Here is a 27,399-nt window from a genome sequence, read left to right as displayed (position 1 = left end):
GCACAAACATGGCGGCGTAGGCGCGACGGTGGCCGGCAGGGGCCGTTCCGCCGTGTGACAGCCCCAGGAACGACAGCGCCGGGCGGCGTGCCCTGCTCAAAGATGGCCGCCGGCGGCTTCGGCGTGCGCGGAGGTGGGAGGTGAGAGGCGGCCGGGCCGGGCTGCGGGAAGATGGCAGAGAGCGAGCGGCGGGCAGGTGAGGGGCGGCCGTGGGGCTCTGGGAACCACCGGGCTGGGGGCTGCGCTCTGGGCCTCTCAGAGGCGTGCTCGGGGCTGGGGAGCGCCGGTACAGGGCCCTGCGCTCTGGGGTGCTGGGCCGAGAGCGCCAGGCCTGGATTGCGGGAGGCGGTGGCAGCAGCAGCAGCGCCCGGCCCGGGGAGGGGAAGGGAGGGGGGATTTTCTGAGGGTATGAAGGAGCTGGGAACCCCGAGGCTTGGCACCACCCCAGGGCGAAGTTGGGTGGTCGGGAATGAGCCTCTGGATCGGGGATCCCTGTGAGCCCCAGCCCGGTTTTGTGACTGGTTCCCGTGCTGAGCCGGGTGGCCTTTGAGTCCCCGTCCTCACACCGTGACACAAGCCTGAAAGTAAAGCTGACCCACTGCGCTCCCGTCTCCATCAAACCAGCAGGCTTGGGTTCCCATGTATTCATCCCAGAATACCGTAACCCCTGCAGCCCTCACTGTTCCCTTCCTTGAGTATTCCCGGTCTCCTCACCAAGAGGAATTACACAAAGTGTGGGTCAGAAACAGTGATAGCTGAGAAACAAATGCAAAGAGATGAAAGGAGTTCTGTTAATGGCAAACACCCAGATCAGGATACTGCCCTGGGATTTATGTGTCACCTGTGCTGATGGACACATCAGTGTTTGCCTTTTCACATCACTGCTCAGGAGTTTTTTATTGTTTTCATGTTACAAACTCTTAAAAGCACAGCTCCGTTGGCGTGGTGCCAGTTGGTCTGAGTTGTGTGCTGAATTTTCAGAAGAGAGGCACACGTGTCTTTAATTTAAATTCATCACATGTTGTTAATCTTATCCTCGTACCTGGAAGTTTTGCTGTAACTTCTGCAGGAATGAACTGAATATTGCAACATTCAGTGCAGGAGATGAGGCTGAATTTATTCTGTGCATGGGGAATGTGAAAGGCAGAGAAGTCAAATGACTGTCAAAGGTTGTATGACAAATCTACAGCAGACTCTGTGTGGTTTGTGGGACTTTGGATACCTTTTAATCTTATCTGCATGCTAGAGAGCACTGTGGAAAAGGCTGCTGATGCTTCTGGATGCTGTTTTCTATTTAAATGCAGCTGATGATATTTTAAGGAGTTGGAGTTTGGTGGTATTTTATAGAGAGACAGTGTCTGAACTGGCTGGGTTGACTGCAGTTGCTGGAGTGTGTCAGGGCAGCTGGTACTGCATAAGTGCCTGCAGATTTTCTGGGATTAAAAAGGTGAACTGAGTTTATTATTTATTTCTGGCAGAATTTATAAATTGACATTAGTGCCCAGGTTCCTTGACTGCTCTCTGCACTGCCTCTTGCTATTAAAAGTTGCAGTTACAGGAACATAATGCAAATTACTTTAAACCTCCTGGAACTTTCTGGTTCTGCAGGTTGGGCCCTGGGTTTAGATGCTGAGGAAAACAGTTCCTCTAATTCATTAGCAACTCACATTTGCATGAAATGTTGCATTGCTTTGAAATTAAACAATCTTCACAGCTTCCACCTGGAAAGAGGCTGTGTCCTGTCATCCCCCAAATTCTGGTGCTGCCCTGACCAGAGCTGTGGCTCTGGGCTGCATTTATTGCACTGCTCCAGCTTGTCTATGCAGGTAGGGCTTAACTCTTTAAAACAAGGCAGAGTTGGTTTGTAGGAGAGCCAGTGCTTCAGCATGACCTGAGACTTGGCTGCACTAGACAGAAATAATTAAGCTGGCTGGATGTTGCCTTTATTATCTCCTGCACTGGTCTGTCTGTGTGTGAATGGGAAATGCATCTTTAGATGAAAACAGAAACAGTGCTTCTGTCTGAAGGCCTGCAGTGTCCTTAGGAGGAGGTTGGTGAGGAGGGCTTGGTGACATTACAGCCCAGCTGGGATGGATTTGTGTGCTTTGTATCTCCTGAGAAATAAAGCTTATTTTTAAGACAGAAAAATAGAGGATTTCTCCTTCTCCAGTACCTCTGTTTTACCTTTTTTTTTTTTTTGCATCTCCCAGGCACCTCTGAGGAGGTGGCTCCTCCTGTCCAGCAATGCTTCATGGTCCCCAAAAAGGAGATCAATGTGGTTTCCGACATGGCCAAGTGGAAGCGATCTCAGGTATGGCTCTGGGGACAGGGGAGACTGGGAAATGCTGCTGATCTTTTGGTGGCAGCCAAGTCTGGTCTGAGACCAGCCAGGAAGTAAAGAAGGTTTAGGCAGAGAATGGGAAATAATTGAATTTGTGTTTTAAAGCAGAAGAGTTGCTGCTTGTTTGTAGGAAAATTACTTGGCAGTAATGATTGCTGCTCCCTCCCAGCACACTGGGTGAGAAGCTGATCACTTTCATCCTATCTGGCCCATACCTTAGAACCAAACTGGATTTACCCAGCCCTGTTTGAGCTCATCTTAAGCATGGTTCTGCTGCCTGGCCCTGATAGTACCAGCCTGGGTTGGTTCCTTCCCACTATGCTGTTCTGGAAAGAACTCTCGAGCTGAGCCCTTCAATTTCTTGGATAATTTTTGTTTACAGCCTGTGTGGAGCTGGTGGAACAAGCAGGTTCTCTCCTCTCTGCCCTTGAGGAATTGGGGTGTTGGCCCAGACTTGTCCCACGTCTTAGGAGCAAATTCCTGCTTGATGACTGACATGAGATGTCTTGAGAGAAGCTGGGGTTATAGCCAGATGTCAAGCTAACCTCTGGGTGCAGCTTCCAATTTAAGTCTCCTGGGTTTAAGAACTTGCTCCTGGTCAGGATTTCGATGCAGAGGGGGAGAAGTGGCAGTGTGCAGTGGAGTTGCACTGGAGATGATGCTTTCAAAGCAGCAAATTTCAAGAGAGGAGGAGTGAGGAGCCTGGGCTGTCTCCCACTTCCCTATCGTGAGCACAGGGGAAGAGTCCAAGGGGGAACGGGGAGGTAACAGCACAGGTTTGGAAGAAGCAGTGCAGAGCGGGATGGCTGGACAGCTGAGACTCTGCAGAGGTAAGGAGTTAAAATGTGACCTGCTAGAAGCTGAAAGAATGATCTTGGGGTCAGTGTGAGCATTTTTAGGATTCTCCTTTCTGTAATTTTTGCAGCGATGCAATCTCCACCTGCCTTCTGCTGCTGGGGCTGCCAAAAAGAGCAGTAATTTCACAGCAAGCCCTGCACCCCTGGGTGTCTCCAAGGAAGCAGTGTTGTGAAAGGTTCCCTTGGGGTGTTTTGTGCTCAGACAGACCCTAGGCTCTCCCTAAACCTCTGCTCCATGTGTTTGCAGGCATATGCAGACTACATGGGCTTCATCCTCACTCTGAATGAAGGCGTCAGGGGCAAGAAGCTGACCTGTGAATACAAAGTTTCAGAGGTAGGAGAAGAGTTTGGATCCCCTTGTTACTTCTTTCCTGCTTTTTTTCGCCTTATTTTCTTTTTCTTTTTTTTTTTTTTGGCTCTACAGTGAGTATTTTCTGGCTGAGGAATGAATTGGTAGCATATCTGGGAGCCAAGGGAGAATGAATGTGGTTGGGCTGTGGTTGAGGATGCAAATACCAGGGTGCCATCCTCCCCTCAGGATGCAGAGACTCTGGGTGTGCTTGGTGGATGGGAAATTGAGCAAGTGGGCAGAAGCTGGTGGGGAACCAGTGATGCTTTGAAGATATGATATTCCCTCCTGGTTGCAGGCAAAAGCCTGGGATATCTGTACCATTCCTGTCTGTACCATTCCTGTTCCCCAAGTGGTTTTTCTGTAGGAAAATCTGGCAAACCACTTCTCTCCCTGTCGTTGTTCGTTGCACCGATCTCCTCACCCCAGGCTGTAGCTAAGTTGTAGCAAGCTCTGCACCTGCCTTGCCCAGGGTCGTGCTAAAAGTCACAGGGCCTGCAGAGCTCACAGGGATGCTGAGCTGGGCTGGGAGGATTCAGCTGGGCTGGGAGGTTTAACCTTTAGGGCAAGGTCGCCCCTTCCAAGGTGTTAAGCAGAAAGCACCTGGTTCTCCCCTTCCATGAAAGTGGCTGTCACTTGTCCCTGTTTGCTGCCATAGCCAATTTTAATGGCTGTTCACCTTCTCAGGGCATAGTGGAGCCAGAGGGAAAGGGTAGACACCCTCAGTGGTGTCACTGCTGCCCTGAGGGCTCTCTGGGTGCTACCAATCCACAGAGCACCTGCTTTGAGTCCTTTTTACACATTGAATCCCCCTCCCTTGGTCTGTGCTGCAATGAGGAGATTCTTGGATACATTTTTACTGATCATGGCTGTACAAGAAAACTGAGAGTGATGTATAAAGATCTAGGCCGTAGACTGGGCCCTGTGTTTATAGATTCATTCTGGTGTGGGAAGGCAGCTGATGATGGTGTTTAATCTAGTCTTCATGTTTGAAGTACTGTGTTGAGTCCAGCTTTCCCTTCTAGGAGCCAGTGTGTGAATGAGAAACTCCCCTGTAGTTCATGGAGGGGATCGGGATAATGAGTCTCTCCCTAACAGGCTTTGTGCCCCCCTTTTGTTCCTTCAATTCAGTAGAAACTGCTGTCAAATGCTGCTCTTGCTTTCTGCTGTTTGCATTTCACCTTTGAGTTTTGTCTTTGTCATGATCTCGCTTGTTCCCAACCATTCACAGAGCACTTCTAGGGAAACAAAGCATTAAAAATGAACAAAACAAAGAGGGGGGGAAAAAGCCCAACCCTCTTCAACAAGCCCTTTGAGCTGTCAGGAAAAGCTGTACCAGGGCTGTGTCTGCGGAAGAGCCCTCTTGGAGTGAATGCTTTCCATCCGTGGTCTCAGTCCAAGTAACAAACAAGAGACACAGTCCCAGCTGCTTGGAAAGTGGCAGGGAGCAAATCTCATTCCCTGCACACTGAGGAGAGCAGAAGCCTGTGACTTGAGGCACAGGTGGAGCCTCCCCAGGGTTGTCTTGTTGATGAGGTTGCTTGTTCACACAGGCTCCTTTGTAGATCAAACTGCTTATCTGTGCTTTTAAAGGCTCAGCCCCTCGTGGCCTCTTCTTGCATCTCTGCTCAGCTTTCTTCTCTTTTGCTGTACCTGCTACCAATGTGCTTTTTTGCCATCCCATCTTCCTCCCTGATCAAATGCCAGGGACACCTTCCTTTGGCAAATGACCTCCTGAAATCCTTTCTGCTGAATGCATATCCTCTCTATGACTTACCACTATTGCTTTGCCATGGAATAAAAAATGGAAGTATGGTCTGCTCTGCTTTGAAAGAGGCAGCTTAGTGGTTTCCAGAGAGTGTGTGTCGATACCAACCTTTCTGCTGGATCTTGTGGGAGCTGAGTCCCCTTGGAGACTTGCTGAGCCTTCTCTGTTCCTACTGACACGTTGTGTGGAGCTGTCCAGGGTTTGCTGCAGGCATCTGACAGGCACTGATAGCAGACTCTGGCACAGACCCGGTGTCTGGCACAAGGTTGTGTGAGTGATAGGCTGTGACCTGCCTTCTCCTCCTGGAGGGAGTGCTTTCCACGTGGGGATCCATCATCCACTTGCTGGGGCTGCAGCCTGGAGCAGTGACTTGCATCAGAGGAGCAGTGCAATGAGGAGGATGAGGTTAATTTTTGCCATGCAAGGAGCAGACCTTCCCTTCAAACAGCCCAATGCACTGGGGGAAACTGGTCAGTCTTATGGCTTGCTCTGCTTCCAGGAAGGAAGTGGGGGAAGCAGCAAATGCTCTGATTTAGCAGCTCCCCGTTCTGACAGGGCCTGAGAAGCCCGGAGGGGGAGAGTTGGTCGCCATGGGCAGCTTTGGCTGCCGTGATGCCTCCTCAGCACCTCTGTCTGCCTGGCCCCTGCTCTTGAGAGCTGCTGACAGGTCTGTGCTCCGTAGGAAGCCCTGTGGTTTGCCTTTGGGACCGGTGGCAGACTCAGGGTCAAGGAGATGCAAAATCAGCACAACGAGAAGAGCAAGGAGAGCAGGGGGGAGGCTGCCCTTGCTTTGATCACTGGAAAGGTAAAGCAAAAATAGAGCTTAAAAACCCAGCCAGGCAAAACAGGCTGCAGTGGTGCTGATGACTATGTTCTCATAAGCTCCTTTCTCCCCCACAGGGGTCAGCCCTAGATGTACAGGCTTCCTCTGCTGGACAATGGGAAGCTGCTTCTTTTAGTTACCCCCTTTTCAAAGGGCCTTGAGCCCAAAATGAGCCGCAGCTCTTTAATTATTTATTGATGTGGCTGAGCCGGCAGCTGGGTCCTGCTCTCCTGTGTTCAGTGGGGCTGGGCTTTTAATCCCTTTAAAGCCAGCGAGTGGGGAAGGGGAGGTTGGACTCTCTGCTCCCCAGGGAAGGAGCTGGTCCATGCCAGCCGTTTATCCAGGCAGCACTGAGTGCTCGTGGAGAGGGTTTGAAATACGGTGGCTGTTCATAATGAGCTGCTGGTGCCGGCGGATAAATCACCAGCACGATTTAATTATTTAATGCAACCCAGTGCTGGGGATGCTGTTGCTTAATTGGAGGGGAATGCAATAGCCAGGAAGGAGTAGGGCTGAGTCCAAATGTGGGCCCAGTGCAATGGGAATGCGTTTGATTCTTACAGTGTTTTGGGAGCAGGGAGCTGAAGCAGAATGGGCTGTGCTGCTTTGGTGCACATCTATCTGGGGCACTGGCCTGTTAGTGCCTCCAGGGCCACCCAGAGCTTTAGGCTGTCCTGTCCCTTTTTTTGTGTTCTCTGTGTGCTCAGGTCTTGTCCCAGTCTCTGGTCTGGCTCAGTGGCCAAATGTCGAGGTCCTGGGGTGGGAGGATCCCTGCCCTGCTTGTTCCCACTGGCTGATCCCACCATGTCCTTGGGGTGGCATGTCAGGAGTCACTGTGTGTGGGAGACTGTGTCTGCCAAGAGACCCTTCCTCCCAGGAGCAACCTGCAGCTGGTTCAGTGGCAGCACAGCTTGCCATGCCTGGCTCTGCCCACCCCCTTCGAGTGGCACTTCAAGGGCTGGAAACTTGCTGGGCTGTGCTGTTTCCTTGTCCTCCCGACAGCAGTGTGAAGAATTGAACCACAACCCAGGAGACCAGCCAGCTTCACACGGTCGATGCCTCCAGCAAAGTCAAACCAGCCGCTGCTTCTGCTGTCCTCTTTGTCCCCTTGAAGGAGGAATCCCCTCTCGAGACAGAGGAGCCTACATTGCCCGGGGCCTGGCCAGCTGCTGTGGCAGCTGATGGCTCTCCAGCTGCTTAGAGTTAGGCAGGGAGAATCCCAGAGCCTCTGAGAGGCTTGACCAGTTATCAGCAGAGCCTCCTGAAACTGTCTGGAGCTGTTAAAAGTGCTTCCTGTGGTGTTGCTTCTTGGTATGGGGAGTGTAGCTGTTCTCCAGCCATTTGTGCCAGGCAAGGAGACAGTGTGCATTGGCCAGCTCTGGTCTGACAGCACAGCTGGAGACATTGTGCTATGTCACCTGCTGCACCTCTTTTCCTTCATGGCCATTCTCACACATCCTACATAGATCCCTCACTTCCAGCACTGGGTGTGAGAAACATGGCTGTGGTCTTGTTGTTGTTGCTGTCTTCTCATCAGCTTTGTGTTTGGATTGAGACATTTCTCTGAGAGCTGAGAGCTTCTCATTCCTGCTCTGATGAGAGAACTGGTGGGCTAACCAGGCTCCCCCTTCCCCTGGATAGGTTGTATTTTGCCACGTGCAGTGGGTGTCCCTGGGCTGGAGCTGCCTGGTGGTCTGGCTGCTAGGAGTTTGAAGTAACAGGAATCATACTGAGAAGGTTCCCTTGCTGTACAAATATGTCGTGGTTTAACAGCATCAACTGCTAATCCTGTCTCCTAAGAGACACTTCAGGACAATTATTAGAGCCTTGAGAAGGGTCTTTAAATCACATCATCAGCCACTGGTGAGGATGCATAGCACTGTACACGTGCTATTCTTTATCCTATGGGAAATGCAGGACCCTTAAGATGTTGAGCCTGACTTATGTGTTGGAGGTCCCTGTATTGTGGAGCACTTCCCTGCCTCTCAGTCCTGTGAGGACTGTTCTACAGCTGGGAGCTTGCTGTAGCTCTCCTCCAGGAGATTTTGGAGCACGGTGCTTATGAAAGACTGTGTGGGCAACTGGGGAGTCTGCCTCAGGCTGGGCTTTGTACTGGACTGCTTTCCTGCAGGGAAGAATGTTTTTTCTGTCCTCTCTGCATTTTGAGGAGGATTGGCACAGCCCCTTTCCACCTGCCTCTCTTGGGAAGAATGGTGTGGGCTTTAATGACTCCCATCAAGAGGAGAGATGTCAGAGACTGAGGGACTGCTCTGTTTTATGTCACTGTGACCCCCTCACCCTCTTGCTCTCTGTAGCCCATCGAAAAGCTGGTGGCTCTGCTGAACACCCTCGACAGATGGATCGACGAAACCCCGCCAGTGGATCAACCTTCTCGCTTTGGGAACAAAGCCTTCAGGACCTGGTATGCCAAACTAGACCAGGTGAGCATGTCTGTGCTGTGCAGTGTTACCTGCAGCTCCCACAGAAGGGCAGTGTGCCCAGCAGGGCTGGGAGAATGGTTCTATCACTGTGTGGCAGCCAAGCAGCTCACAGAGGAATTGCTCAGATAAGCCTTGAAGGATCCACCTCTTGATATGCATCACTTACTCCTGACTGGGTGCTATCTTTTCCTCTTGTGAGAGCATATGGGCCATGTAAATACTCTTGGCTGGGTCTCCAAGTTCTGGATGAGTCACAAGGGCTGTCCAAGCCCGAGGATTTCCTTTGCTTTGTAACTGCCCACTGTGTCACAAAATGAGAGAAAGATTGGGGAAAACTGATTGAGTTCCTTCAGCTCAGAGCACTTGCCCTGCACCAAGCTGTGGAAGTGGCACAGGCCCAGTCCCAGCAGCAATGGCCTTGCAGCTGCTCTGCTGCTCTAGTGATGCTTTTGTCCTGGAGATGGCTCAGTGGGTAACTGGTTCAATGTACTTGGGTGATGAGGCTTTCTGTCCTACAGGATATGTGTGTCCTGAATAGGTCTCAGGACAAGCTCTCCCTGACTTGTTCCATCTCTGGAGATGGCTTCTCCAGCAGGAGAATTTGCTCCTCTCTCATGCTGCCTCCAGGCATTGCAGAGCACCATTGCAGCCTTCACACTGTGACAGCATCTGAACATAGGGTGCCTTGTCCCTAGGATCTGTGACAGATCTGTGCTCACCCAGGCGAGTCTTTCGTGTTTTTCAGGAGGCAGAAAAGTTGGTGTCAGCAGTGATTCCCAAGCATTTGGCTGATGCTGCCCCCGAAGTGGCTGTGTACCTGAAGGAATCCGTGGGGAACTCCACCCGCATTGACTATGGCACAGGTACCTGGGCTTGCACACTGGCCAAGGCTGGAAGGGACCCTTTGGAGTGGGCTGCTGTATTTATTTAAATACATCATTGCTACTATTTTTAGGGCCAGCTTGAAATTAACACCTTCCTTTTAGGGCCCCCTCACCCCTCTGCCCTGTGTGGGCTGTGACTGAGAATGGGGGGTGGGAGCTGTGCTAGAGCTGTGACACCCTTTCACATCTCACCCAAGGAAATGGGAACCAAGCTGTTCTGGGATGAGCTGTAGGACCTGCTTCACTGCATGCAGCAGTCCAGTAGCAGGCAGTTTAAAGGGATAAAGTACACTGGCTTGAATTGGGACTAGACTGAGAACCATGTTCATGTTCAGTGGGAGGTGTCCCCTAGAGGGACATCATAACGGTCTGGTGGTCTCTAGAAGGGAATCACTGCTTACAGAGGGACTTCGAAATCTGAAGGTAGCACCTGAGGAGATGCTGAATTGCAGGTGAAGTAACCACACAGGTTTCAGTGAGAGCTAAATACAGAATTGTCTGCATGCTTTGCTTCTCTCTGGAGGATAGCTGTGTCCTCACCAAAAGGCAGGAGAGCAGGATGCTGTGAGTGCAAGGAAAAGTGACTTTGGACTTGGGCAGGGAGAGGAAGAGGAGGCCGTGGGTAAAGGCTGAAGGATTGGAGGCTATGCAGTGCTGTCTGCGGCTCACTGGCACCAGGGGGAGATGTTGTCCTTGGAAAGACTGGATGGGGTTTGGTCAGCTCAGAGAAGGAAATTAAACCTCTCCTCCCATCCCGTGTGTCCCAAGCCAGGGGCCCATGTCCCAGCTCATAGTGTCCAGATGAGGGGTGCATTTTGTTCCTACACTGGGAGCTGCACCTGCCCATAGTGTGGAGCTGCTGCTTTTGCACTCTCCCTTCTTCCATGCTCCTTCACACTAAAAGACGTTTCTGGGTTTGCTGGTTGCTTCTTTTCCTTGCTGTTAGCTGGAGGGCCAAGCTTAGGCTTAGCCAAGCAGAGGCTTAGCCTGAGATCCCAGTACCTTCTGGGACAGACTGTTCCTGGCAGTGTCATGGGATCTGCATCCTTCCAGCATGGAGATATTTTTGTAGCAGGAGGAAATCTGTTTGCTTGCAGATGTGAGGTTGTCTTGCATCCTCCAAGCAGATGACTCTGCAGTACTCCACTTCCCTTGCTGTGCCAAGCTCTTGGGAAAGTCCCTGCCTTGCTCCCAGCATGCCCAGTTGGAGCTATTTTTCCTTAAGAACTTCTTTTTTCTAAGTTAACGATCACCTTATGAATGTCTGGAAGGTATAATTTGGGTTGGTGCTGCAGGGGATGAAATATTGTCAGCTCATGGCATTAACAGTGACAACAGGGTTGAGAGGGGACTGTGACTGCTGTGATTTTTGAAGAGCAATTGTGGTGTCCACAGAAAGGTTTTCCTGGGGGCTAGAAACACCTGTGTCATGTCTCTTCATGTCTTTTAACTCCAGGGCATGAAGCTGCATTTGCAGCCTTTCTCTGCTGCCTCTGCAAAATCGGTGTGCTCAGAGTGGATGACCAGATGGCCATTGTCTTCAAAGTGTTTAACAGGTGAGGTAATGGGAGGAGAAGGGCTGGAAGCATTGGGCTGTTTGGGGGGAAGGGTAGAATGGGAAAGCTGAAGACAATTTTAGACAAAATTAGGAGCAGATGTACTTTTTAGTGGACAGTACTCTGACCAGTTATAACTATCTGAAGAAGAGATGATGGCCCCTTGTCTTCAGAGGCAGAGTATCCTTCTGGAAAGTGACTTTAGTGGAGCACAAGTTACTGAGCTCTGTGGGTGAGGCTCTGTGCTTTGTGATAGACAGGAATATCTGATCAGAGGATCTAACATCTCTTCAGGCATAAAAAAAAAAAATCTATGCGACTGGCAAGCTTCCACTGCTCCTCTAGATGTGTTTCCAGCCCAGGAGGTAGAGTTGATAGTGATGAAACTGGTGGAATGGGTGTTTGGAATCCAGTGATCTAATCCCAGCTGTATCACTGTTTGGTGGCATGGAAACAATTTCCTTCAATAGTACTTCCAGCTTTAATTTTCCACCTGAAAAGTGGAAGTAGTGATTGCTGTAAGGTAGAAAGCTCTGTGCTCTTTTGGAAGCTGGTGAAGGGATGTGAAGTGTCAGTGTTTTCAAATAACAGTAGGGATGAGGAAAGATCTGCATGATCATAAGACATTGCAGATAAAACAAACCCCTGCCTGGCAGGGAAATCCCTGCCACTGGGTTTCTCTGTGCATTTTGTGTTAGGTACCATCAGGCTGTTTTCTATGGCAAGGGAGCTGAATATGTATTCTGTAAACTGTGCTGTATGTGGGGTCCTGCACACAGGTGATAAATTGTGTCCTTTCTGGTTGTTCTTGTCTCCACAAAAGTCAAAGACAGGAGAAGGCCTTGCCTTAACCCTCCCTGTTCTCTTTGGTCTCAGGTACCTGGAAGTGATGCGAAAACTGCAGAAAACCTACAGGATGGAACCTGCTGGCAGCCAGGGCGTGTGGGGCTTGGATGACTTCCAATTCCTGCCTTTCATATGGGGCAGTTCCCAGCTGATAGGTACTAACAAAAATCTTCTTGTGTCCTGAGTTGCCTTCTGCCCCATTTGTCTAGGTTGTAAAGATGATGGGACTTGGGGCTGACTTTTAAATTCAAATGTGTCAAATTAGTATATAATACAGCAGGAGAGTTTGGGATTTGGATTTTTTTTTTTTACCTCAGCTTTCCAAATAAAGCTCATTGGGAGATGGAAGGTTTCCTTGTATAGTACTTCTGTCTTTATTGCAATGACTGCAATGAAGCTTTTTAAAAGGAGAGTCTTGGTTCTGGTGCTAAAGAATGCAATTTCTGCTCTGGGGAGTTTTGTCCCTGCACTGGAGTGGGAGATGAGATAGAAGGGAGCAACTCTGTGCTACTTTTTAAAGAGCTCTGATGGGAGGGTTATGCTTCTGGGTTAGGGGCAGCACACCACCTGGTTGAACTTGGTCTCAGGAGGGGATTGCCATACAGGTTACTTCCTGTTGTCTCTTTTTTTAGACCATCCAAGTCTGGAGCCTCGGCACTTTGTTGATGAGAAGGTGGTAAATGAAAACCATAAGGACTTCATGTTCCTGGAGTGCATCCTCTTCATTACAGAGGTGAGGAATGGAAGGTTTGTCCCACAGGAACGTTCTCTTGACATTAGATACTTGGCTCTGGCAGTGGTTTTCTCTTCCTCCTTTGCCTGTTTGTTTACTCTCGTGGAGCTGTGCAGATGAACCATTGTTGCATGGTTGAAGTGTTCTCCTTGAATGAGCTGAGACAGGGAAGTTGAGAAGAAAGTGTAATTAAGCTGGATGGGCTCTGGATTGTAGTTGAAGGGAGCTGTAACAAGTGCAAACAAATAACTTTGGATCATCACTTGGATCAGTCACTGGCAGCTTGGGTGGAAAAGACTGGTTCCTGTAGACACACTAGGAAGATGAAGTAGGAGCTGTGAAATGACTGGGCTTGCCAAAACAACCTCCCTTCCCTCCAGCCCTTAGGTGCTGCCTGGCAGCCCTGGGCCTCCCCTTGCTTAGGGCAGGCTCCCACAGCTCTCTGCTGCTGTCTCCTCCAGATTTTACTGAAGGAGTTGCCCATTAACTGCACCTTATTTGCAGCTGACCTAGGGCAGAGGCGGTGCTGACATTCCCCCAGCTGGCAGTGCTGTCAGGACTGTTTCTGCTCAGGCACTGCAGGACCCTTTGGAGAGGGATGGGTGATCCTCAGCTTGTTGGCAGCCATGGGCTGTTTCTCAGTGAGGGAGCTCGTGGCTTGCTGCCCACAGCATCAGTGGAGGATTTGGCTGTGTTTCTCCCAGTTCCTTCACTGCACAGTCTGGACAGGGAGAGCAAGAACTACCCACTCTGTTGTGGTGAGGGATTTCTTGTCTCTGGCAAGAGGAAGTTGATGGGATTAATTTTGAAGGACAGAGTGCAGTTCTTCCCTTTTGTTCTGTTCACTTTCCCCCTTCCTCGCCTCTCTAATTTAGTGATTAGATGAGAAGGGAGGTTACAGACTATTGAACTTAGCCTTTCATCTGGGAAATCTTCATAGGAGCCTTTGGCCCAAACCCCAGGAGGTGCTGTGTCAAGTCCTGCTAAATCTGGTAGGGTTTGTTGGTACTCAGCACCTCACAGGGTTTAACCCTTAATGCCAAGATAAATCATAGCATGGGTAATAAAGAGGTGCTGGTGGAAGAGATCAAGATGAGGACAGGAAATCAGGAGCCAAGATGGTCAAAGATTTATTTTAGTTTAGGCCTCTGTAATATCCAGACAGTGCACTGACCTGTTAAAAAACATACATCTCTTGAAATGTGTGTAGAAGATTCTGCAGTGCCCAGTTGACAGGTGAAGTTTAAAATACCCAGCACCATCCTACTGCTTCAGGTGACTCTGCTTCCTCCTGCAGAAAGTCAGCTTTTTAGTAGGTTTTTCAAATAAGTGATTTGAGTTCCTTTTCTGCACATTTGTTGTGAATCATGGAATTCCGTGTTTCTTCCGAGTTCCCCAGTGCCACCTGGTGGCAAGGAGCCCTCTTGGCCCTCCTGCCGTGAGCTGAAAGGGACAGCAGCAACCTGCATTACCAAATGCATGGTATATTCAATGCATCTCCATGTGGATACTGCTTCATTTTTATAAGGATTTTCCTTTTAAAACTTGAGGTTTTTCCCTCCCAAGCACTCAGGAAGGCCGTGACTGCCACTAGGGGGGGCGAGGCAGCCTCAGTGCCCTCCAAACGCTTTCTCTCCAAAATTAACAACAAAACAAAATAGCAGGAAAAAAGATAGAAGGGATTAAAGACTTTAATAAATGAACGGTATTATTTTCTTCTGATCTTTTGGTCTGGAAGCAGCTCTCCTTTAAAGGTGTTAAACATGTAACAAACACCACAACAGTTCCCACAGTGGGTCTGGTACATCTTGCTGACATGAGAGCAGGTTTTGTTTCAGACTACAACTGAGGAAGGTTGCTTTCTGTCAGTTGAGAGAATATTTTCTTGAGCAGATCCTGTTCTCAGCCCCCAGGTGATGTTTCAAGAATATGAATATAAGCTGTTGTGGTCTTTGCCAGGCATGTATTTAAGCCTCAGGCTTTTAAAGCAGCAGCAAGATGATGTCCAGGGTGAGCCCACCACAGCATCCTCTTTAGAGGAGCACCCAGGCACGGCACTGAATCTTGCATGAGCTGATCTGATGTTGGGAAATCTTCAGGGTGGGTTTGGACCTGAACACGTGGTTCTGGAACAGGGTGAGGTTTGTAGAGCTGGCTGGGACTTGAGCTGTTCCCCTGCTACTGCCAAAGGGATGTGTGTGGTACCTGAGGGTGTGAGGATGAGAAGGGTTTGGGAGCATCCCTGTCGTGCCTGCCCCGCAGGGGCTGTGGAGGACAGTGATGCAGGGCTGCCTGTGTGTGTGCAGAAGAGGGGAGCTGGGCACACCCCAGCTGTTGTGGGGGATCAGTGCACTTGCCCAGATGCTCCTCTGAGAGCTCAGGGCAGGCAGCAGGAATTTCAGCTTCAATCTGGCTTCTAAATTTGGGAAGGGAGGGCTCGGGTTTCTGCTGGAAGGGAAGGAGTTGACAGGAAAGCACGGCCTCAGCCGTCCCCCTCCCCCCTGCACTGACAGAGGAACCATTTACAAAAGGCCGATTCTCTTGGGAACCGAGAGGCAGGAACGCCACGTCTGTGAGTAATTTCCTGCTCAATATGGCTGCTCTGACTCACTCCGTTCCCCTGGGGTCACTGCGGGACTGCAGCGCGCTCGCCGCTTCTCGCTCTCCCCCCCAGCTCTCCCTCTTTGCCCTTTGTGGCTGGAAGGAGATGATTTTTAAATTTTTTTTTTTGTTCCCCTTCTCATCCCTCTTATTTTTCCCACCCCAGCTTGAAACCGTAGCCAAGTCATCCCTCACTGGGCGTCCTGGGTGAGGAGGGCCACAGGCATGAGCGTGGGACCGGGCAGCTGTGCCTGCCTCCTTGGCGCTCTGGCTGGGGAAGGGGAGAAGAGCTCGGTGGTGGTGGCTGATGCCAGCTGTGCCCCTGTGAAGGGCGGTGACACCGGGGGAAGGTTTGGCCAAACCCCTGGAGTGGGGAGGGGAGGCTCTGATGGAGCCGCCTGGCGCGGAGCTCCCTGGCAGCCGCTGCTTTGGGTGCCCATCAGTGCCAAACCCCGGTGCTGGGTAACGCGCCGGCGCTGCTGGAGCGCCGTGCTTTGTGTGTGTGCACGTTTCATCTCATACCCACGAGGGAAGCGTGTGGTGGAGGGGACAGGGAGAGGCTCATCTGTCATCCCCCAGCTCACAGGAGCCTCTGAGGGGAAGTGCAGATGCACCCGTGCTCTGCCGGCACCGAGCAGAGCTACAGACCCCCTTCCCCTGCTGCTCCAGCCCCAAGGCCAGGGGGTTTGAAACACATCACCCTCCGAACAGTGGGGGTTTTGGGTCCTCCCACCCTCTCCCTCTCTTTCTTTCTTTCTTTCCTGCAGGCTGGTGTCACACAGGCATTGCAGAAAGGCAGCAGCATTTTCCCAAAGCACACTGATTGCTTTTTTAGTGAGCAGAGAGGTTGTTTTGGAGGCGCTTTTCCCACCCTCTCCAGGCCTGTGTGTGCACAGAGGGAAGGGGTTAGTTGTTCGAGCCCCAGGTCGGGAATGAGAGTCCAAGAGATTCCTGTCTCCCCACGCTCCTCTTTAGCGTGAGCTTCGGCCTTGTGGTTTCTGATGTCATGGGAACTTCGCTCAGTCAGAGTGGCTGTGTTGTATTTCTTTTTCTCCCTGAGGGTCTGTTTTTGTTCATGGAGGAGAAGGAGAGGCAACTACCCAGGGAATCTACATGCAACTGCCCCTGATTTCAGCTTCCCTCCTGCTCTCCCTCCTCCAAACCCCTCGCCCTGGGAGGAGAAACAGTGGAGTGTAAAAAAAAAAAGAAAAAAAAATTAAAGCATTTGCTGCAAGCCAGCAGCTCGCAGCTCTGGAGCCAGTTTGGAGAGCATGTCCCCTCTGCTCCTGCTTCCCCTAGAGCCCTCCTCAGCTAGAGGCAGGTGTGGAGTGGGCTGTGGACACAGAGCTGCTGCCAACCTGCACTGCCCTCTGTATTCAGGGAAGGCAGCGCCGGTTGTCGCTGCTGCTTGTTGTTGATCTGAATGGGGAATGAGTCATTTTCTTGGAAAGCCCAGCAGTGCTGCACTGGGAGGTTTCTGGGTAGAATAGGAACAGCGTTGAGCCAAGCTCTACTGGGGGGGAGAACAGGACTTAATGTGGGGCTTTTTTAATACAGTCATTAAAAGGGAGGTGTGTAGAGGGAGGTCTGATTAGGAAAGCGTGGCAGGAAAAGGCTTAATTTTATCAGGGGAGGAGGGGAGCTGGATTGCCACGGCTTCATGTGATGTGGCCACAGCGGGAGGGAGCACAGAGGGAGGGAGGGAAGACGCAGTGAGGTGGCTGGTGCGTGGGTCACTGGGCTTGGTGGGAATGTTTGCTTGGAGAGAGTGTGAGCATGAGTCACTGCTGGTGCACGAGCTTCCTGGCTGGCCCAGCTCCCTCAGCCCTGTGCTTGGGTCTCTTTCAGATGAAGACAGGCCCCTTTGCCGAGCACTCCAACCAGCTCTGGAACATCAGTGCCGTGCCCTCCTGGTCCAAGGTCAACCAGGGCCTCATCCGCATGTACAAGGCCGAGGTGAGTGCTGTGGGCAGGGGGAGGCTGCTCAGCCGCACACCTGCTCTCTTCCACAGCACCATGGGAAGCTTGTGCTGCTCCAGGTGTGGACACCCCATCACAGCCATTTGTTACTCCTTGCTGACTGTGGCTTGGGAGCCCTTGGCCATTCAGGTGCTTCTGGCTTGAAGGAAGCTCCCACCTCACGTTTGCCCCAAAATCAATCCCAAAGTGGCCGTTCTTTGCAAACATGACTTTTGCCATGTCTTGTCTTACCATAGTGCAAGTGCAGATCTCCAAATTAGGGAAAATGTCTTGACCTGTTTGTCTTTCTGGTCCATCACTATTTTACCAGCTAGAGGAGACTTATTTTAAATTACCATCTCATGTTTCAAGAGCCCCAGAGCAGGCTGAATGCTTCCTACTGATTTACCCTTTCTAAACGCCCCATCCATGCCATGTGCCAGCCCAGCGAGACCACAGCCACCTCTCTGGTTTGGCCACCCTCCGTCCACCAGCTCTGCTGCCATTGCCCCAGGCTTTCCTGGTGAACCCTGACCTGGAGAACTGGGCAGTTTTGGCTCTCCCTTATCTTCCTTCCTGCTCAAGCTAACCCTGAGCTTGAGGAAGCAGGACAGGAACTTCCACATCTGGGCCTCCGGAGGGAACGGTGTTGGCTCTGCAGGACACAATGGCTGCACTAAAGCACTGGAGGAGCAGGGATGGTGCAAATCCCTGCTGGCACTGGGGGAGTGGGGGCCGGTGGTGTCTGAAAGAGTTAATCCCACGCACCCTGCAGTGCTGCTGGTGTGAGCCATGCTCCTGTTGGGAGCTGGGACAAGCTCCTGTTGCTGGGGCACACAGCTCTGCGGGCAGCTGTGCTCAGGCCCAGCGCACAAAGGGGTTAACTGTGCCGAACGGCCGCTCCCTCCCCCAGCCCTTCCTCTGCACTGCACATCCTGTGTTTAGGTTCCAGGCCACATACCTCTCTAATCTGTGAGGTGTCACTCCCAGGCCCGCTGGCTCCTTCCGCCCCCAGCTCAGTTTTCCTCCCAGCGTCCAAAGAGGAGAAGTGGGGCTGGGGGCCGACCCTCTCGCCTGGCTGCTCCTGGGAGGGGTGCCCCAGGCTGCTCCTTGGAGAGGGGGCTGTCCCTGGGCTGCAGCTCTGTCACAGGGGCTGGAGACACTGCCTGCTGGAAAACTCTGAGCTGGAGGCTAAGATGTGGGAGCTGAGGGGTCTGAAGGGAAGACCACGGCACTGTGAGTGCCTTTAAAGTGAAACATGAGTCTCCTAAAACCTAGGGCTTCAGTGTGGTCTGCTGCTGCCTCAACAGCCCTGCTGTGGTCCTTTGTTTTCTTTGGATCAGTTCCTTCACAGGCTGGGGGCTCCCCTGGCATCCCACATTCCCCAGGATGTTCAAGTGCTCCTGCCTGGTGCCCCACCCCACATGCCCATGGCTGGAGGAGCTTGGCAGTGATGAGCCCACAGTGCAATGCAGACATTGACTGATGTCTTAGGGCCACCATGTGCTAGCAGATCTACCTGTCCCCTGGCTTGAGAGAGCACAGCTCAGGGATTTTCTAGAGACTGGGGGATTCTTTGGCTCTTCTATGTCCACCCAAGACATGGTCTTTTCTGAAGGCCTTCGTCTGTTTTGAGTAGCAGGTGACTTTCTGTGTGAAAATGCTGGATCCAGTACTGGTAGGTTTCTAGAAATATCTGAAATGTAGCTGTGTCAAGGGGAGAATGAAAAAACTGCTAGGAAGGGTTTAGATACTAATCTAGGCTAAAGTGTAAAAAACATTGAGTCAACCAAAGAGCTTTAAATTTTTTTTCCTCAAATAATATTTGTATGTCTTAAAGGACTAAAACATGATCCTTGTACAATGTTGTCCTCTCTTGCCATGGCATGGGAGCTGTGTTCACCTGGATAGGCAGAGGAGAGGGGGCACTCCTGCTCAGGGGTCCTCAGGGCTCTTATATCAATACCAATATCAATAGATATATTATCTCTTTAGACATAATCTGTTCTGGGGAGTTTTCTACCCTGATGCTGGCTCAGCCAGTTCCTGCCTGGCTTGGAAGATGATCCACAAGGGTGTGGATGTGGACATGGCAGCATGGCTGGGCAGAGCTTTCAGTTATGGTGTGCCTGGCCCTGCAGGTTACACCAACATTTGCAACTAGAGGATCTCTTAAACTGATTTTCTGGGAATGACACAAGGTTAGGAGTCACTTAACCTTCATCCTTTGAATCCATCTGGGTATCTCAGGCCAGGCACAAAGTCACTGCTGGAGATCTTGTCTCTTTTCTGCTGGCTCCCAGCATATTTCTGCTCTCTGTGTAGCGTTCACCAGTGCAGTCTTTCTGCAGTTAGCCACTGCCAGCATTAGCAGAAGAGAAGTCAGGAGCACCCCTCAAGTGCTGACATGGGTCTTTGTCCAGCTCAAGGCAGCAGCTTTTGTGGCAGAGCCTGGGGCGTGTGATGACAAAGAGAGGGAAGGTTTGGGGTTGTGGTGGCTTTGTCTAACTGGCAAAGTGAGATTTCAGGTTTTATTTATTTTCCCTTCTCCCTGCCCCTTTGATCACCCATTGCAATTAGATCAGGTGAAATCAGACACTCAGCTGGAGGCTCCAGCTCTGTAACACACCTGGGGTGCCTGAGAAGTGCTGGGTGTCGGACACCTCTGACCAGGACTGAGACTGAGTGGAGGCAGCAGAGGACGGGGTCACTTGCTGGAAACAGACCAGGAGAAATCCCACTTGGTGGGAGTGGGGCAGCCCCCAGACCTGGTTCATGTAAAAAGCACTCCAAAGTCTTCATCTCTTCTCTGTCTCCTCTATGGGATGACTTTGAACAGCCAACAGAAAGCTCGGGTGTGTTTGTGTGTCCAGGAGCTGTGGTCTGGATCCAGGCACTCCAGGGTGGGTGAGCAGTAGACTGAAGACATTGTGTCTTCAACTCTGTGTGTTTATGAAATCCCAAATGTGTCTATTTATAATATAATGGGTGAAGATGTGTTCGCTTGAAAGTCCACGGGCTTTTCTTATTTTCTCCATCAAAGGCAAGTGAAGAAGTCGACAGAATAGAGTGTGGTTAAAGCAGCAGCCTTGATGTTTTTCCCCTGAGCCTGCTTTTGAGTCTCCTGACCTTTCCTTCTCCACAGTCAGTCAGGAAATACTTTCCATTGTAACTAATCTAGTCCCAGTTCCATCTATAAAGGTTGGACTTGGTGCATGAATCTACTCCCCAGTTGAGTCCCAAGCAGACCTTCAAGATGATCAAGATGGTGGCAAGAAGAAATAAGCCTGAAGTTGAGCTGGTGTTGGGTACAGTTTCATCCACAGCTGATGCAAGGGAGGCTATGTTGCTTGGTACATCTGATAATCCAGTAAACTTGTGCTAGTCCTTCTGGATAGAGGAGAAGTTTCTCTGCTTGTCTCCTCTTGAGCTGGTGATGTGGTACATGGAATGGATACCCCTTCTTCCCACTGGTGGTAAAGTCTCTCCATCTGGGCCCAAACCAGTCTGGTCTTCCATGGGACTTCTTGCAGCTAATTGGGCTGACATTTCTAGCTGTCAGCATCTCCAGTGTTCATTTCTTTCTTCTCTCCCCTGATGTCCATGTTACCAAGCCCTGCTTCCTCTGAGACTTTGTCTAAGTGGTTGTGTGGAGAGACAGCAGCAGCTCTGAGCATTAGGAAGCTTTGAAGGTGATGTGCCCTGATGCTTGCAGGGCTTACTTCTCCGTGGTGCCTTGCCATTGAGATTTGTTGTTTTCTGTCTGGCTGTTATTCCCCAGGAGTGGATACAGCCATGCTGTACTTTGATCACCTCCAAACTTGTTTGGCTCCAGTGTGCTTGTGCTTGGAACCAGTTGCCTGACCTCTGGCTCCAAAGGGATTACTGGGGGCCTGGGCTTCTGAGCACAAATCCTCCTGCTTGCCCATGATGACAGCACGAGGGCAGGGTGCCTGTGCCCAAGTCCTGCCTTGGGGTGAGAGCTGTCTGCAGCACACAGCTTCCTCCCCAGCCCCAGAATCTCCCCTGCTGCAGCAAGTCCAGTTTGGCCCCCATGGAGAGCACAAGACTCCTTTCTATGAGGAATTGTAACCACATCATGGCTGGTGAACATGCACTGCTGAGCTCTGTGTGATGGAGTTGAGCCTGCTGTGTGACCTCCATGACATTTGGGCAGTCTGAGTCTGCAGTGACTCAAAACCCAGAGCTCCGAATGGCTCTGCCCGGCAAGTGCTGGCAAACTCTGACGTGGTTATTGACCACAGTCCATGACCTTCCTGCCATTGGGCTGGTGAGTGGAAGGGGCTGTGCCCTTGCAGCCCTGCTCACCCTAATGGAGAGCCTGGTTGTAGTTGCAGGAAGTAGCTCTGAGCTAATCTGCTTTGTACTGGATCTATGTGACTGACCTGTCATCCATTACTCTTCAGTGGGAGGTGGGAATTTCAGGGGTGAGGGGTTGTCAGAAGTAGGATCATATCTTAAACTATGGCTGCAAAATCGCTGGTGCTTGTCCATCAAAGACCTGAGAGTCTGGAATGCAGTTTGGGCAGTGCCTTGCAGCTGTAGAATGGTGCCTCAGAGCGTGGGCACTGGCCTGGGGAGGGAGAGTCTCTCTGCCCCGGGGGATTCTGCAGTTCTCAGTGTTTGTAGGGTGAAGCTCTTCAAAGACATCAGCTCGAGCAAGGAGAGTGGTGAGGGGGAAAGCTGCTGACATAGACATGCTGCTTTTGGTCATGCTCCAGGCCTCCCCATACTGAATTTCAGTAAGAAAAAGACTCTGGCTGAAGGGAACGGGATGGGGTTATGAAGTGCTACTGGCCTGGGAAGTCTGATTGGAATGTGGCGGGGCGGGGGGAAACATGGGGCTGATCCTCTGCCTTTGTCTGAGCTGAGTGGCCCCGAACTTGTTGCCTCCTGACCCTGCAGGCAGGATGTGGCTCGGGCTGTGTGTATGAGGTGGAAATGTCCCCTGAATTCACCTCTCTTTATCTCCTCTCCTGCAGTGCCTGGAGAAGTTTCCTGTGATCCAACACTTTAAGTTCGGCAGCCTGCTCCCCATCCAGCCTGTGACATCTTAAGGAGACCGCAGGAGGAGCTGAGGCAGCGGAGGCACAGCACAGCGCTCTTCCTCCTCCCCTCACCCCTCCTCACCACCCAGCCCATCCATTCCTGCACATCCTCATCGCCAACCACACATCCAAAGCACTCTCCGGCCTGGCACGGGAGATGGGACCTGGAGCAGCTCCTCCTGCACGTCCTCGCCCTGGGGATGTGTCGCAGCGGCCGAGCCGGGGCCGCGCTGCTCTGCCGTGCCGCACCCGCGCGACTGCCGGGAATGGGGATGGGTTTGGGCAGGGGCTGCCCTGCAGCAAAGGCCCCCTGCTTCGCTTCCCAAGAGAAAGGGCTGTGGAGGGGAGGAAGGCACGTGTGTGTGTGTGTTGGGCAGTGGTAACTGCAATTTCCCTTTTAAATTTCATTGGAGTTTCCTGTTGCTGTTTGCTTTGGGAAACCGCTGCGCTGGGCGAGGTGTGAGCCTGCGCCTGTCTGTATCAGCCAGCTCTGCCTGCACCGGAGGTTTGAAACGGGAAGAGGGAGGTGTAGGGAGTGTCTGTGGGTTGTGGAAGCCCAGGGTGCCATCTCTCCCTTTTTCTGGGTGAGGAAAGCGCCCTTCCTCCACCTCTTCTGCAAAGTTTCCTGGGCCTTCCCTTCCCACTACCACCTCTTCTTTTGGGTGATGCTGGGAACCTTCTGGGCTGTGGGAGTCTGAGCTGGCTCTGGAGCTGGAGACAAGGTCCCTGGAGGGACCCAGCTCTGTGGGAACAGCTATGCAAAGACACTGCTCAGGCACCCTCTTAACTGGCACAAACCCTGACACATTCACACACATCCATAACTGGGTCCAACCTGCCCTCTGCACTCCCTGTGCTTTGCTGTCCTGGGGCTGGGCTGGCCTCAGTGGCACAAGGTGACTGTGGTTGCTCCTGCTTGGTCATAAACTGTAGTGACACCCCCATAGCAAAGGGATTTCCCCACAAAGCAGCACGATCCTCAGCTCTTTGAGGGGGACATTCCTGGAGCACAGGCAGCATGAGGGGGCAGCATGTGGCTTCTCATGTATTTCTATACTCGCGCTGGAAACAAAGAGCATAGATAGCCCAGGACAGCAGGTTGTACCTGGAGAAAACTCTTTCCCTATGTCCTTCCCTGCTGGTGTTACTGTGCTCGACCTCAGGTAGAGAGAGCACACGTGCAGTGCCACCAGCAGCAGTGTGTTGAAGGCAGGTGGTCTGGATCACACCAGCAGCATCTCTGGAGGGCAGAAAGGACTGGTGCTGTTTTTGGGATGAGCTGTCTGTCCACAGGTTGTGACCAAGGTGGTGCACAGCTTTGCAGCTGCAATGAGGATGTTTCTTCTTGGGGTTCCCAGGCTGGGTGTGGCAGGGACAGAGGTCTGGACTGGTGTTTGCTGGGAGTCAGGAGCAGCAGGAATCCTTTCTCTGGCATTTCTGCAGACCATGAAGGGGCTGCCCCCAGCCAGGCTGCTCAGCTTTTGCTGCTGCACTGCTCTACTGCTGGGATGGGAGGCAGAAACCTGGGTGTGACTTTTTTCTTTTTTTTTTTCTTTCATATTTTTTCATTATTTTTAACAGACCTACTCACTCTCCCTTGTAAAAGTTCTTGCAGGCACTCAGGGGAAGGTGAGTGAGAAAAGAGGCTAAGTTAAGAGGTGCTGAAATGTCCACAGAGCTGAAGCAGAGCTTTCTGGCACTGTTGCTGTCCTGTCTGCTTCTGGCCCTGGGCAGGGAGTGGGGGACAAGGAGTTTTTGACCTGCCTGAAACAACTCTATAAACTTGTATTTTAAATGAAAATGGAAGACTGGGGTTAAGTCTTGTTTTACTCCTAAATGGGTTGTGTTTTTTCTTGGCTTTCTGAATGGATCCACTCCTGGAATGTTGCTGGAGATCTGTGTGCTTGCTGGGACTTGAGTCCATCTTCAGTGGAGCAGCCTGTGCCTGGAGCAGAGACTCACGGTGTCTCCACCTGTGTCCCCTCACGTTGCTGTGTCTTTTGGCAGGTGTCCCCATACTTTAAATGACTGTGCAGCATCTGGCCAGCAATGGCTGGGCAAAAGCCTCTGGTTTTCTTTATCTGCCCGAGGGTTGGGAAAACGTCTCTCCAGGTTGTCTTGTGGAAATGAGGCTTCCATGCAAAAGGATGGGTGGAAATTTTGACATTGATACATGGGAGGGACTCCAGGAATGTGGAATACAGCACCAAAAAAGGGTGGAGAGGTGCTTCCTTCCCCTGCAGCTGCAGCATTGCTCCCTGGGACCGTGTCCCCGGGCTTGGGACCTGCGGAGGCGGTGGGAGGAGGCTCACGCACAGCTCTGTGTTTGTTGCTTGCCCGAGTGCACATCTGTCCTGCTGGGGATTTTGGGATGTCAAGCAGCTAATTCTCGTTTGAGTCTTATCAGCTCGCTTGGGATGTGCCCCCATCACGTGGCAGCCACTTGCTTTGCCTCCCTCTGCTCCCGGTGACATCTCCCACGGGCTCAGCTCCTCTGCCCACGCGCGTGGCAGCACCTTCCTTCCTGCTCCGTGTCCGAAGCAGCACTTCCCACCTCCCCCCGTGTTGTAGGTTGAATTAAAGTTTCTGTGTTTTGCACTGGTGATTGTGTTGGTCTCTCTCGGGCTGGGTTTGCTCCTGCTTTGGGAGCAGAGCCAGCAAAGCCAATGGCTGGAGCCTTGGGTGCAGGGAAAGGCCTTGTGGATGCACTTGCCATGTCGGTGGTTGACCTCGTGCTTGCACTAAAATTGATTCATTATTTAACTGCATGATCAAGTACATCTGGTCTGTCTTTGTGTCCTTCCAAGGTGTCTGTGTTGTATTGTATGGTTTATTTATTAACTTTTTTGCTGTGTCCACCCCCCATCCCATCTGGCATTTGGCAGGTAGGTGATGTGCAAAGCCTGATCCCAGGCCAGCAAATACCTCTTGAAGATCAGAGACTCTCATAACCAAAGGATGTTTGAGCCTTGTTTCTGAGGCAGGGTGAGAACTGGAACCTTTTTCTTCAGATGTTTTTCCTGTCCTGCTGTAGGAGCTGACTCAGGACTTCCAGCATCAGTGTAGTTCAGCAGCTTTGTTGGACTTATAATAGACCTGGATTAAATTAAAGCTGGACCTTCTCACCAGTGGTTGGAGGTAGTGTAGCTGTGCTTAGCAAATGCTCCTTTTCTTGTCTCTGGGTTACATCTTCTCCATCAACACAGGCCAACTGTGTGAGCATGTTGCTAAAAGCAGCAGCAGCGTGGAGGGGTGGAGGGTGAGCAGAAATGTCATCTTGGATCACAAATGTTGTCTTTGAAGGCACTTGAATTTGTCTTGAATGTGTCCCTTGGTGAACATGACGGGCAGTGAAGGGGAAGCAGATGTAGCGTGGGTTTCTGGCCGTCTTTCCCCTCAGCCCACTGACTAAGCCATTTTTTCTAAAATGCAGTTTTCAGAGCTGGATCTTTGGGGTTGCCATACGTAGGCCAGTTCATGTTGCTGTTGAACAGCTGTTGCCTTTGCACAGGGTGCGTTTCGTGGGTCGCTCTCAGCCTTGCCCTGTCTCTTCCTTCACAGCCCTCATTTAATAAATGATTGTTCATGGCAGCCAGTGATGAAGTAAGAGTTGAGTGAAGCGGCTTCATGTGGAGATAGAAGTAACAGAATAAAAAAATACTACTTGATGTCATTGTTGCTGTATTAACTTATCCCTGGTGTGTGGCTCAGTTCCACTGTACAGTGCTGGGATCCTGCGAGTGGATAAGCAAAGCAGCCACCCAAAACAGCAGGACCTGCAAAATCTGAGCGGGTACTTGCCAAGATGAAGATGCACATTGTACCCCAAGGACCTGCTGCTGAACCACACAAGAGCTCTGGACTCTGCACTGTGTCCCTGCACTGGCTTCCTGAGAGAGGGAAGGAGGCAGAGATGGGTTGGAGGATGTGAATCTGGTTGTTAATGATAACTGCTAAAGTAACCTGAACTCTCCTGCTGCCAGAGTGCTGGTGGAAACCTTGTACAGTTGAGAAGTTCACAAGAATCTTCTTGCTGCTTCAACAAGGGCTCTCCTGGCTCAGATGTAGAATTTAACAGGGCTTTTGGAGGTCATTTCATGCTCTAATAGCCAAGAGGAGATGTCTTCATCCTTTAACTTTGCTTCCCCTTCGGTGGATGAGCACTCTTGCCATTGACATTGGAGAAGCTCCTTGAACATCCTGGGGACACACAGGGTCTTGTAAAATTGTGCCAAACTTTGGATGAACCAAATTGAAAAAGAGCTGTCTCCACATCAGATTCAGCGAGGGCTGGACCGTGACGGGCATCATAAGCTTGGAGATGGGTTTGTTCTGAGGAGCACAAGGCTGTAAGCAGGTTTTGGGGGTTAGAAAAGGCCTTCCAGGGGGTGGAGCGGTTGCTTCTGCTTGCTATAAAAAGCCTGGGCTTGGGAATGTCGACATGGGCCGGCTCTGTGCAGGGCATTAATGCAGTTGTCGCTAAAATTGGAACGAGTCCCTCCCCATGTTCCCAGTTGCAACTGTAACACAGATAATAAATAACATGAAAATCCCGCATTAGGATTTGGGCTCCTTAATGCTCAGTATGGTCACACCCATGGAAACGAAAAATCCCCAGAATGGGGGTCCTGGAGGAGTGATGCTGCAGGGCCCCGACTCAACAGGCACCGAGGTGTGGGGTTAAGTCCTCCTGAGCACATTTTCCTTCCTTTTAGAAAGTAAATTAAGGTTTTGCTGACCCTATACATGGAGGAGGGAGAGAAGCAGAGGATCAGTTCTTTATTGCTTCTCTTGTGTTTTAAGGCACCTGGGAGAGATAAACCCAAGCAGACTACACTACACAAGTCAAGGTACCCAGATTTTCCTTTTGGACACGAATTCCTCCCAGTTTTATATATGAAAATGGAGTTTTTTTGAGATGGTGAAGTATGTGATGGTGGGCACCAGCACCACACTCTGACAGCTGTTGGGTGGACACAGCACTTTGAGGTTCAAGTGCTGATGCTGCTAAAGGATATCTGTGTTATTCTATGGCTAAAAGAGCAAAGCATGACACTATTCCAAAGAGTTTATGTGTCCTATGATGATAAAAACTATAGAGAAATGACTGGTGTGGTTAAAAATTCCAGGTAGATGTGAGAGTATATTTTTTTATCAAGTACCTGCTGATCT

General features: G+C 51.2%; 1 protein-coding gene across 2 annotated transcripts; it reads left to right on the top strand.

Moving 5' to 3' along the window:
* Window positions 1-57: 57 nt before the first annotated feature.
* Window positions 58-26,784, top strand: PTPA (protein phosphatase 2 phosphatase activator). Of its 2 annotated transcripts, none has more exons than XM_014873208.2 (10): window positions 58-196; window positions 2,211-2,311; window positions 3,446-3,532; window positions 8,454-8,579; window positions 9,325-9,442; window positions 10,920-11,019; window positions 11,896-12,020; window positions 12,498-12,598; window positions 17,048-17,155; window positions 22,162-26,784. In XM_014873208.2, the coding sequence occupies exons 1-10, from the start codon at window positions 172-174 to the stop codon at window positions 22,234-22,236; spliced, it is 966 nt and encodes a 321-aa protein (XP_014728694.1). In that variant the 5' UTR covers window positions 58-171; the 3' UTR covers window positions 22,237-26,784. The 2 variants fall into 2 exon arrangements, with proteins under 2 accessions (XP_014728694.1, XP_088033629.1); XM_088177503.1 differs by having other exon boundaries at window positions 117-140.
* Window positions 26,785-27,399: the final 615 nt, after the last annotated feature.

This window comes from Sturnus vulgaris, chromosome 22 (genome assembly GCF_052056855.1).
Source record: "Sturnus vulgaris isolate bStuVul1 chromosome 22, bStuVul1.hap1, whole genome shotgun sequence".
Lineage (NCBI taxonomy): Eukaryota > Metazoa > Chordata > Aves > Passeriformes > Sturnidae > Sturnus > Sturnus vulgaris.
Note: the sequence above shows the minus strand (reverse complement) of the source record. Positions and strands in the feature narration are given on the sequence as shown.